Source organism: Patagioenas fasciata, chromosome 2, assembly GCF_037038585.1.
Source record: "Patagioenas fasciata isolate bPatFas1 chromosome 2, bPatFas1.hap1, whole genome shotgun sequence".
Taxonomy (NCBI): domain Eukaryota; kingdom Metazoa; phylum Chordata; class Aves; order Columbiformes; family Columbidae; genus Patagioenas; species Patagioenas fasciata.
The window spans coordinates 150,095,917-150,109,089 of record NC_092521.1 but is presented as its reverse complement, the minus strand read 5'-3'; the positions used below and the strand labels follow the sequence as shown (position 1 = coordinate 150,109,089).

The window sequence follows — 13,173 nt, the reverse complement described above, 5'->3', positions numbered from 1 at the left end:
AGTGACATGGTGGTTTGCCTTTTATTTCTGGACTTTGAAATGCTGTATTTATTCACTTCCCTACTTAGAAACTGGCTGTCATTTTCATGAAAGTATCCCTACTAATTCTGATAGACTGGATGACGCAGGTCGCAGAGTAAAACCTCATGACATCCCACTGGCAACCTCTCCCTGTTATGAAACCTGAACAGTGATTTGTTTTCTCACCTTTGCTTTCTATTTTATAAGCAGACATTATTGCATTATTGCCAGGATAGAAATCTCTTTTTACCTGCCAGTGTTTACGTGAGTGAAGAGCCTGATATAAAAACTTTTTAAAAAGCTAAATAACTCTATCAACCTAATCACAATTATCCACTTGCTCACTGACTCCTCTAAAGAATTCAAATAGATTTCAGAGATCAAACTTTCCTCTACACAAGCAGTATTGATCCTAACCCATTAACATGGCATGGAAGACAAATTTTCTGTAAGTACTAATGTACTTCTTTTTGAAAATGAAATTTTCTGTCATCCATTCCTCTAGTACAAAGGGTACACACTAAATACCTTAAGTAACTGTACCATAATTTCAGATTTTAGTTATTTTTCAGTTAGAACTAGACCTGGGCAAATATTATATATTCATATTTGGGCAATTTCTTCACTTTTTTTTTAGTGATTTGCTATATGCCTTTGTCTTTTGACACAAAAATTTTCCTGTTCTTTTATGACTTTAATAACTTAATAGTGTCCCTCTAAGAAGCTTCTTGCTTCTAGTCAACTTGAAAAAGCTTTATTGCTGTTTTTTGTATCCTTGCTAGTTCATTCCCAAAATATTTTGGTGCATTGTGACATTGTGCTTTTACTTCTCATTTGTGAGTGCAAGGGGCTTTTTGTTTTCCCATTTAGATGTAAATCCCACCTTTTGAAGGATGTATTTATCAGCCACTATTTTATTGTTAAATCATGCTGTCATTTTTTTTTTAAATCCTTTAAATTCAAATTAAGTTAAATATTTTTCCTGGAGAAGCCCAATTCTCAGAACAGATAATAGTAAAAGACAAATTATGAAAGGCAGGGAAAACAGATTATGGCTAGGCTAAGAGATGTGTTTTCCACCTGTTTCTAAAGATCTATAAAAAATAGTGATCATCTGCCATACCATATATTCTCAGAGCATTCCACATGCACAAAGGGTCTCTATTATAAGCCTGTCCATATTATCTCAAGGCATCTTTTCTTGGACTTGACATTTTCATAAGCAGATTATCAATCAGAAGATAATACTTAATATATCTTTCATTCTGTCTGCATCTCATTTCCTGCCATCTGAAATATCCAGGTGAAATTTAAAGTTTTGAGATTTGATTTTACATGATGACTATTAACAAATTTCTCATAGCTAGAAGACTTTCTTGGTTGATAGTTACAGCTAAACAATGATCTATTTTCATGTTTAATACTGTTTTGTTATGCAGCATTCAGTTATTTTTTTTCTCCTGATAGGACTACTAGAAGAGATACACTCACCTGAAGTACAATAAGGGGAAAAACTAAGCCAAAACCTGCATATGCCATCTGGACTTCACTCTTTGCATTTTTTTCCTTTTTAGTAGTTTTACTGACATTTTCTGTTAATGTTTTCATTTGTTTAATATATTTTCTAATATTATGCATTGTTTATTGTAGTAGTTAAGAGGCTGTACCATATTCTTCTCCTGAAACTCTAATGTGTCTTTTGGATATAGCAATCGTGGTGCTGTTTGTACTGACTTTCTAGATATTTACTGAAAAAATCAACTTTTATTACTTTGGAGGAGATTAGCTCACCTGTATGCCTTAAATCTACTGTAATGCCCTTCATATTTTTTTTTTTTTTTTAAGATTGCTAAGATACTTAGTTTTAACTCTTCAGGCCTGTTTTAATTAGTCATATCCACATGAACCTTCTTTGTGTCTCCTCCTGGTTTTCTACATTATTCATACAGAACTGGCTCTAGATCAATTTATCCTCTCATGTTGAAGTTTTATGTCAAGTCTCCGTCCAGAAGGCTTTATTATTGATTGAAGCTTACGAATTACATTTGTAATATTCATCTTCCCACAGAACAGTTGGGCAAAACCTGGTATCAATTGCTATGCCTCAGTGACATCATGGCTATTGGATTATTACTGTCTTAGTCAAAATTATTTATGTTTATTTAATATTGAAATTGTGATGTAGTTTTTTCTGACCAACTTGACTACAACCTTTAAAAAAGCTCTTGCAGTACCATCACTCTTTACAGACAAACCCATTGGTTTTTTTTAAACAATGTACTGAACTTCACAGTGAGCCTCATGCTCCTTTTCATTAACTTAGTTATTATCTGGCACAGAATTTATATTATACTCTTTTCAATGTTTCTGTCTCATTTCCCTTACTTCTTTCTGAATAAACCAACTAAACTTTAAAAATACATATATTTTGGACTATTGTCTTTTGGGGGGTCTTTTTGTCCCTTGTGAATTTATAGAAACTCCTGAAAAGTGTACTAGTGTCAGACCCTTAAACTCCACCTTCTGAAAAAAAGTCATATACCATCATTACTCCATGTTTAGCTTCAGCTCCTGTACTTCTCACTGCAGTACTTCCAACGATACCAGAAAAACCTGAACTTTTGCTAAAGACTGTGGATCTTCGCAAAAGATCCAGGATATGTAGTACTGTCATTCAAAAGATCTGCAAAATTTTGTATTCAGTAAAAAACTCTGAGGATCCACCTAAGCTATTAACCCTTTCACCCTTAAAAAAAGTGAATGCCTCCACAGTGGAAAAGACAGACAGATTTCCACTTGCTCTTCTCCTTTCTCCTTTGATTTTTACAAATGGAAAGCTAATGCTGTTCTTTACATAAAAAGAAGCCTGGATTGTTTCATACATTACCGTTTGCAAAGCCTGCCAAAGACAACAATCTCAACTAAAAACTACACATGCCCAGTCAGTCTGGTTTGTATGCTGTCCAAGAAAAGCAGAAAACAGAATCATCTTTAAAAGACATTTTTAGAATAATGTGGGTAAGCTAAGAGAGTAAGGAACTATGTAAGGATGGTAGAGCTGGGCCTGTAATTGTGTAATGTTTATTTTATAGCACATAGCAGTTTATAAACTTACCACATCCTTGGGTGGAGGCTCTACTTCCTTCTTCACTTTTTTACCCATTCTAAAAACAAAAACAAAAATAAAAGCAGACAAACAAACTCCTTTCTGTGTTTTAGCAATTAGTCTACCAGTGACTTAGGAAACCTTTTAAGACAGACTTTCTCATTCATTTGACCCACCTAATCAATTTAAAGATTTCTTTGACATAGTAACTCTATGCAGAATGTTGTCCCTTATAAATACAACAAACTTTCTAACACTGAAACAAATTTGGTAAAATATGTCTGTCAACAAAATACATAACTAAAAAGAAAGATCTGAGACATTACAGCCTCAAGTTGTAATCTGGTACAAATACATAGGACATGCTTTTCTGTAAGCTTGTTTTATCTACATCTATACATCATACATAAATCACACATAAACTTGAAGGTCCCAGTAGGGTATTTCCCCATGTTTGTCTATACATTCTATGTTGGCAAACATTCTATACAACTGCAGAATGTACAAATAAGTTCTACCTTAAAAATGTGGCTCAAATTCAATTAGAATTCTCTGTTCATATTTCACAGAAGACAAATTCAGACCTGCAGTTATTAAGAAACAGGTCTGCACAGTACAAATTTCACTGACTTAAAAAAGTTACATCTATTTACACCAAGTTTGGCTTGTCTTCTACTTTTTTCCTATTAGCACATGTGCATGTGAACCAGGAAGACCTTCACAGCTGCATCTAACAGCAGCTTCTAAAGCAAGTGGATGTAAGACCTAATTTCACACGCCTCGCAAAACTTCAGCAGAACCTTCCAGTTAAGCTACAGGCAAAAGTAAAGTGCCACATGACCCACTAGCATTAGCTATGCATAGAACATAACTCAAGTTCTGCCCAACTTAGGTTTGTTTTAACACTGCGTGAAAGTGAAATGTGCACTGTTAGTGCCCCTTAGTAACTTCTTGGATAGTTCTTGAAGGGAAACCACACATTCACCCTCAAACAGGACTATCCTGAGAGCCTCCCTGTGGTGTAAGAGATTATTTTCTAGTGCAATAGGAGCTGAAGTCTGGTTGGTTACAAAAGTCAAGGCTATTGTTTGTTGTGTTCAACAAAAATGTGGAGCTCTTCTGGAATCCTCTGATTTTTTCCAGGTATTGTTCCTCTGCTGGTATTTCAAATAAATTGTAACAGGGCATTAGTGAAACAAGAACATCCTAAAGACGGATTTGAAATATAAAACCTCATAGGCAGATCACTAATCATAGTTTTGAGAGGATAACCCATACCATCAAAGATTCTTCAGCCCTAGCCTGCTTTAGCCTTGTGCATATATACATACACACATACAAACACATACATACACACTAGAATTCAGTGTTTTAAAAAGTGCAGCTCTGGCTAAAGGACAAATACAGGCTGGGCAGAGAATGGATTGAGAGTAGCAACGAGGACTTGAGGGTGTTGGTTGATGAGAATCTCAACATGACCTTGCAGCAATGTGTGCTTGCAGCCCAGAAAGCCAACCGTATCCCGGGCTGCATCAAAAGAAGCAGAACCAGCAGGTTGAGGGAGGTGATTCTGCCCCTCTGCTCTTGTGAGACCCCACCTGCAAAACTGTGTCCTGCTCTGAGGCCCCCAGTATAAGAGGGACATGGACTTGTCGGAGTGAATCAAGGAATAATGGCTTTAAACTGAAAGAGGGTAGATTTAGATTAGATATAAGGAAGAAAGTCTTCACCATGAGGGTGGTGAAGCCCTGGAACAGGCTGCCCAGAGAAGCTGTGGATGCCTCATCCCTGAGAGTGTTCAAGGTCAGGCTGGATGGCGCTTTGAGCAACCTGGTCTAGTGGAAGGTGTCCGTGTCCATGGCAGGGGGCTTGGGATCTCTACGATCTCTTCCAACCCAAATCATTCTATGATTCTATGAAGTTAACTTGTATAAAAAACAAGCATAAGGACAAATTACAGAGAATATATTCAACAAAACTGATGGACATGCTACTTTCTGATTTTTGCAGTCACTGTAGAAAATAAGCATCACGCTCACCTACAAGAATCAGTTTTACAAGGACATTCACGAAATCTGGGTTATTTAAATTGTGTCGAATCCTGGTAGGGAGATACGGACACTTATTTAGAATTATTCAGTTCAGTTTGATTCATTTCAGATACAAATTAAGCTAAAGTCATAAAAAGTCATTTTAATTCTGAATGAGTTTAATTAGGTTTCAACTAAACAATTTTCAAAGTTAATAGATGTAAAAGTATCTATAATGTTGTACAATTAATGTTCATAGGTTCAAATAGTTATACATATTCCAAGACCGTAACTGAAGCCTTTAACTGTCTATATTTCTTCACACTATATAAATACATCCAACTTCCGAGAATATTTTCAAGAAACTAATAGGTTTTTCTACATGTTCAGAAAGATTTGGTTCCTTGGTAATACTAAAAAAGCCGTATGAGGACAAAGAGGACAATTACTTTATTGTGGATTATGTCCCTCAGTCTGTTTCTTTGTTGCAGTTACTATTCTGGATTTCAATGCATTCTGCCATCAAATGTTGTTAGCTTTGTTCCCATAAAGCTCTCTGTATTCAGCGGTCATTCTCTGACTTGAGGCAACGAGGCACGTGGAATTCTTTGGCTTACTGATAATTAAAAATGGGTCTTCTGCATTGAATTTTAATTATCGCAGACAATCAATGTGTACAGGTATTGAAAGGCTACTGACCCATAAAAGAACTTCTTATTCAAATCTTTCTTTCCATGATAACTGCATGTTATCTTTTCCTCAGTAGGTTTACAGTACACATATCTTTGATTCTCAAATTACTATTGAATATATTTAAAATTCAGAAAAAAAATGTAACAGGATTTAGATTTTTAAATGTGATTAAATGTTGGGTCTACATTAACTGAAAAATTAATTTTAAAATCTAAAACTCTATTCACTAGAAATTAAGTGTAATTAATGAGAATAATTAATTAATTTCTGGAGAAATTGGCTGCTCATGGCCTGGACAGGTTGGCAGCTGGTCATGAGTGGTGTTCCCCAGGGCTCAGTATTGAGGCCAGTTCTGTTTAATATTTTTATCAATGATCTGGACAAGGAGATCGAGTGCACCCTCAGTAAATTTGCAGATGACACCAAGCTGGGTGGGAGTGTTGATCTGCTGGAGGGTAGGAAGGCTCTACTGAGGGATCTGGACCGTCTGGATCGCTGAACTGAGGCCAACTGTATGAGGTTCAACAAGGCCAAGTGCCGGGTCCTGCACTTGGGTCACAACAACCCCAGGCAGCGCTACAGGCTCAGGGAAGAGTGGCTGGAAAGCTGTCTGGAGGAAAAGGACCTGGGCATTGAGGCACTGGAGAGAGTTCAGAGAAGGGCAACGAAGCTGGTGAGGGGTCTGGGGAACTGGGGCTGTTTATCCTGGAGAAAAGGAGGCTGAGGGGAGACCTTATTGCTGTCCACAGCTACCTGAAAGGAGGTTGTAGCATGGAGACTGTTGGTCTCTTCTCCCAAGTAGCAAATGACAGAACGAGAGGAAATGGCCTCAAGTTGCATCAGAGAAGGTTCAGATCAGATATTAGGAAAGATTTCTTCACGGAAAGGTTTGTGGCCATTGTCCCTGTACTTCATTTTATTCTCTAGGAACCTCTCTGCTCAGTGTGAATAGTTTCTTAGATTGCAAATCTGAGATATCCACTTACCTCTAGTCACTATACTTACTTTTTTTTTTTTAATGATGAGATGATGGATAGAAAGTGAGCTTTATCAAAAAAAAAAAAAAGGGTCTATAAATCAGACTTTGAAATATGAGGAAAGTCTTCTGGTGTTTTTTCTGTTCAAAATTCTGAAATCTTATAAACACTTCCTTTACAGTATAGAGTGTGTATGTATACTATGAGTCCAGTTGCATACGCTTAAAGTCCGCAATATTTTGTGTATTTAAGTCAGGCAACGCATTTACAAAACATTACTTGTTCCATTTGCATCTTCTGTTTCTAAAACCTTAAATAATGGACATAACAACCTAAGATCCTGCACATACTGAATGTTTGTGAGACATGCAACAAAGAACTGGAACAAGTCAAAGGCACAGCCAGCTGTGGAACTTACCTCTTAGTCAATGAATCAAAGGTCTCTTCTGAGAGCAATTACTCCTATGGAAAAGCAGTGCAAAGAGAAGAATTTCAGAATAGCTTCTAACCAGTTATTTATTACATGATCCACTTTGCGAATTAATTGTTCCGTCCTTTAAGACAGTCTGAAGTTGTGTTACTACAACCTGGCCATGATTTTCAGATTCTTCCCAAAAATGATGCACAAGTGAGATTCTTTTTGTCTTCTAATTGATAATCATGTAATCTCAATTTAGTCCAGCTAGTTTAAGTGAAGTCTTGCTGTTTCTTCTTGTATTACAGAATTTTTTTTCTACAATAACAGTGGAAATTGCCTATAAATTGGTCGTCTTCATTGATTATTTCAACTGATTTCTGCATGGACACTCTAGTTCTGCTGCCTTCCCATGCAATCAAAAGGAATACACTAAAATTATAATGATAGCATTAGCAGACAATCTCACTCCTTTCTTGAGTCCATAAACTAGTAAATTCTCTGTATGCCAGCTTAAATATCATCATCATTCTCAGGTAGCTTTGCCATAATTAAGAGAACCATGTGGAATAATCTTGAAACTCCTTTCTTTCTCCCAGATCCTTCTTTCGGCTTTTTTCTGTACTTCTCCTTAAGTATAGGTCAACAGACTCCCCCTGCCCAGTGTTGTAATGATAGTGCAAGCATCATTACAAAAAATGGCTTCATAGAAGAAGAGAGTTAAAAAGAGATACCAGTTCCTAGAGATATATGCTTTATGAAAATAATACATTGTATGAGACACCAATTAAATCAAGACCTTTGAATCTGCTCACTATTTTATCCATGCCCATGTGTATATTAGGCAAAAAAATGATCAGGATTAAGTCCAGAATTAGATACTGTGTTACAGACATTAACTAACCAAACTTAACTAGAATCTCTTCCTAGATACAAGATAGTATTTTATATTTTGATTCAGTGGGACAAAGTTCCTCCCATTGAAGGAAAAAAAAAAGACTATACTCTGATCATTCTGAGAGTTCATTCAAAGATTTAATTCTTTCAAATGATCTATTAGTTTTAAAATTATATACACACAAACAAAAAGAATAATTTAAAAAAATACTGAGATGCAGAGTAGAGTATTCTGCAGACAAACCCTTAAAACCAAAACGAGTTTGTAGTCAGAGGCCAGGGTGAGGAAACAACTATGAGAGAGAAAAGGTGGGGATTTCAGGTGAGCTAAAAATATTATAAATATTTAAAATGTCAGAACTTTTAAGATACATCAATACTTTTAATTTGAATTCTGATGTCACATTAACATTCAGCTGAGTGCCACTTTCAAAAGCCCAAAGGTAAATGCTTAGATTTTTAACAAAAGCCAAGATGCTCGGGTATTTGATTCTATAATCCGATACTATGAAAACATATATGATTTGCAATAAAATTTTGACTCATGTACAGCTTCTGATTGATAGCAGTGCCTTTTTTCATACTGCCCAAGGACCATACTTCGCTGTTTTCTGGAGCTGAACAGCTTGGTACACCTAGTAAGAAATGTACTAAGTCAGGAGCATTTCAGTTGTGTTAAGATCCTAAGCTGTAGAGATAGAATGTATTTTCCAATTTGTACAGTGTAAAAGATGATGTATGAATGTCAAAAAAAAAAAGAAGTAATGGGGATTAAAGAACATGATAGCATTCTTTCCAAACCACAGAATAACTAAGAGTCCTCAACACAAAAAACCTCCTTCAATGAGTAAGAACGGTCTTCCACAGCAGGTCAGTGTCCTGCCTCCGGAGCAGTAAGAGCCAAATGCTTCTGATAATGCATGAAACCTATCCCAAAAGTCAGATTTCCTCCATCTGTTACAGATTTTTTATTTCCCTAAAGTATGAAGGTTTAGATCTCCTGAAGTTTTTATGTTCTTCCTAACAATACTAGCTAGTTTTACTGTCCACAAAAATGCTTAATCCTTTTACTCTTCATTCTTAGTCTGACATGCTATAGCACAGATACAATTGTCAAGTGTATTCTATAAGGAACTACTTCTTAGATATAAAAAGTATGCAAACAGTTTAAATGTGTTATTAAATTCAACACAACATCCCCTTGTTCTTGTATCACAACTTAAGTTAAAAGATGCTCTGACTTGATCTTTTCTACTTTACTTTAAAATTCCCTGTACATTGTGATTTATAACCTTTCTAAGCTGCCTTAATTATTTTTTTCCATACAACATTTCCAGATATATATGTTTCTTGTTTCCAAGTCCCTCTGTGACCATTAAATCTTTCTCAGGTATGATGAACCTAACATGAAATACCATAATCAATTCTACAACACTACTGATTTATTCCAGTGACATTATAACTTCTTGGGTATTAATTTTTACTACATTTTCTCAATGGAGATTTTCACTAAGCTATCCACATATGGTAAACAGGTAATTTTCCAAGTTGATCACAATTAATTTAGGTTCACTGCTCAATAGTATATTGTTCCAAATACTCCTGACAGTGTAAATGACATTGCCCTCATCAACAATGAATTTTATCTGTCACAGTGCCACCAGTTTCTAGCAGTTTTCTTTAGTCTTAAGATAAATTATTTTGTCTCACCAGAAAATTTTGATTTCTCTATGTTGTTGCTCATTTCCAAATTATAATAACATCAGACCTATAATTATATTAACATCAGACCTAGAACCTACTCTTGGAGAATCCAAGCTGTGACAGCCTGAATGAAGGAGATTTTTAGAAATTATGTGTGTGACTTTAAATGTCTCACTGAGATGCACAGTGAAATCCCTCATCCCATGAGAGAGAGACTAAAGTAAAATTGACTTAATCTAAAACAAATGAGAGAGAGCAGTTATGAAACCACGGTCTGAGCAATAATAGCAGGACACTTTTCATACAGAAGTAAAATATGGTCTGCCTTAGGAAGAAAAACATTTTGAAGACCAGTAAAAAGTTAAAGACACTCCTAAGATTTTGGCCAGCTGTGCCAATCTACATGTTTTGAAATGAATGCCTCCTCCTGCCAGTGTCACAGGGACATCGGGTAAAACAGATACTTGGAATCATCAGATTTATTCCCCTCCCCCATCACAGCCATGGCACCACGCTAATCCCACCAGATACCTTCCATGTTGTATCTTAAAAAACGTTAGGTATTCTGTTTCTATTTCTCTTATTAAAGAGCTGTTCTACGAGCCAACCACTCAGACAGCCAGGGACCTTTTAGTCTACATTTACTGACAACCAGTTTTCTTTATTCATGTCATGTTCAAACATTTGTGGATTACTTTCTTTGCTGCCATATAAAAAAAATATATTATTTGTACTAAATATTTATACAATATATACACTATATTCCACATGTACTATGTAGTATATATATACACTATATAGAATCAGAATGTATTTGAAGATAACAAACATATCCCCACTCTGTTTTCATTTGTTATGTTAAAGAACTCTTCTAATTTCCTCCAAAAAATGATTCTTCATTCCCCACATCATCCTTATAAGCCTTTTTAAAGTCAACCTCTTAAAAACATGGATGACATCAGCTGAACACGGCATCCCAGATGAAGCCTTTCCTGTCTTGTACAAAATTGTACTCACATTTCCTTGTCGACATCAGAAATACCTCAGCTGTGTTACTATCACGTTCACGACTTTTATGGTTATGTCAAACTGCAAGGGTAGCCCTACCATCTAATTTTAACTGCTCATTTACAAGGCTTTCATACATTAACAGTAAAACACACAAGCAGGAAACAAACAAACATCCCCCATCCCCCAACTTCTGTTACAATTTAAGACAAAAATACAGGTAGCAGGTTGTTTGAAAACAAAAGCAGGAACTATAGGACATACGAACCCATCTTGGCATTAATCGTGTGAGTAGAATATTCGACTATCAAAATCTGGCAGTGTGATAAAAATCACAAAAAATAAAGGAAATATAATAGTAAAAAAAAAGAAGTGTTGCTTCCAGCAATAAAGGTGAGAAAGTGAGCTTGCTCACAACAGAAAGCAGATGTATTTATCTTGCATAGGTTAAGATAATACAATATCAGACTACCATATATAGAAAATCTCAGGTTAGCAATAAGATTATTGAAGAGTTCTGCTCTACAGATGACGCTCCTCTGCCAGCAAATCTGTACTTGGTTTTGAAATTCCTGTCTGCAGACACCCCAAAGCCTTTAAAACATCATTAAAGTGGGTGAGGTTTCCTACCTAATAGCCTAGTCACCTGCTAGTGTTCATCAGGATAAAACTTCTGTATTTAAAATTTTATTCTTTCTTTTTTTTCCTCCCCCTCTCATCTATTATCTATACAATTTTAAGTCTCATACCTTCATGTTACTGTCACACATAAATTCTATATATCTGTAGTGCACTGTTCTTTCTTTGTTCATATTGCCTATCCAAATTTTTAATTAAAATGCCTTTTCTCTACCATATAAGTGTCCTTTGGGCAGGTCTACTGCAGTTTCTTGGTTTCCAGTTCACATCTAAGAATACTGGTCATAGTTCTCCTCTGCCGAACTAGCCCATCCATGTCTTTCCCCGGCTTTGCAGACAGCAATGCCTAAGCTCCCAGTTTCTAGTAGGAAACTGCGTCAGGAGCCCCTAAGTGCAGGATTTTAAATGTTATTTATGTTCACTCTGACATACCTCAGGTGTCATTAAATCTTACAATTTTATTATAAAACTTGAAAATTGTCACTGCTTTTCTTAAAGGTGTAGATGCCGTTATCAAGCAGACAGTAAATTGTTGTGGTTGGGGAAAACTTCAATGTATGCCTTTAAAGATAGTAATTATAACGAAAAATAATGACTGTTTCTTAACTTTGACTCCCGAAAGTCTGAAAGCACAAAGGGGGCAAGCCGCCCGGGGCGAGGCTCGAACCAGCCTCTACCGGCCGCCTCCCGCCCGACACCGCCGCCCCCTCGCCTTCGTGGCGTTAGGGCTGTAATCGGTGACTGGCCAGCTACAGAAACCGGATCATTTCTGCTTACTTGGCGCTGGCAGCGCCCAGGCCCTCCGCTCTCGAGGTACCTGCGCCCTTCACCCACCTCCCCTCAGCCGCCGCCGCTGGCTCTCCGCCACGGGCTCCTTGACCCAGCGCCCGTTTCACCTTGCCCATTCCCGGCTTACCGCCGGCCGCGCTGGAGAGCTGGGCCGGGAGGGGCCTGCACTCACCCGCCGCGGCGGGGCAGGACGAGACGAGACGGGACGGGACGGGACGGGACGGGCCGGGCCGGGCAGGGGCCGAGACAGGACGCACCGTCCGGCGGCCACCACGCAGCCGTGGCCCGGCCGCTGTGTCGCCGGTTGCTAGGAGACGCCTGCCGCGCGTGCGCTGGCCGCCGCGCGGGGCAGCGGGCGGGAAGGTGGGGCCGGGCCCGCCTGAGGGAGCGGGACCAAACGGGGCCCACCGGCCACTCTGCCCTCCCGCCGTCTCGCCTCTGCCCCAGGCGTTCCTGGGTGTTCTTTAAGATGAATTTGCAGGGTCCTTGCGGAGTGATTTCACCAGGACACGTGCATTAATCCATTTCTTCACAATTCATCCCAGCTCCAGAGCGCTGCTGTAACGCGTCTTTGGAGGAAGCATTAAGTCTTTAATATTGGCGGCCTGGGGTAGTGATGAAAAACTAAATCAGTTATTTCTCAGAACTAAAGGAAAAGGCTACTTTCTCACCCAAAGAACACTATTTCTGAAAATTAATAAATGTGTACAGTCTGCCTAAAAATTAAAAGTTGCTATGTTCATGCAGTAGTTTGTTGTTTATTTGTTGTTTTTTGTTTTCGTTTGTTTTAAATTTTTCTTTTGTTTATTTTTTGGGTGGGGTTGTTTGGTTTTGTTTGTTGTGTTTCCTCTTGCACCTGTTTCACTATCTATTTTCAGTGCATTAATGGAAAAA

General features: G+C 37.6%; 1 protein-coding gene across 6 annotated transcripts in view; it reads right to left on the bottom strand.

The window, feature by feature from the left end:
- The window catches only part of ARMC3 (armadillo repeat containing 3), a 59,227-nt gene extending 46,713 nt beyond the window's left edge, over nt 1–12,514 (bottom strand). For 4 of the 6 annotated variants that reach the window (XM_065831501.2, XM_071805227.1, XM_071805226.1 and 1 more), the window contains exons 1-3: nt 12,325–12,503; nt 7,246–7,289; nt 3,137–3,185 (exon numbers count right to left, since the gene is read on the bottom strand). In XM_065831501.2, coding sequence (XP_065687573.1) covers nt 3,137–3,184 — 48 coding nt within the window. In that variant the 5' untranslated portion in view covers nt 3,185; nt 7,246–7,289; nt 12,325–12,503. Of the gene's footprint in view, nt 1–3,136; nt 3,186–7,245; nt 7,290–12,324 lie in introns of all 6 variants that reach the window. The other 2 variants (XM_071805223.1, XM_071805224.1) reach the window with 2 other exon arrangements.
- Between the last annotated feature and the right edge of the window lie 659 nt (nt 12,515–13,173).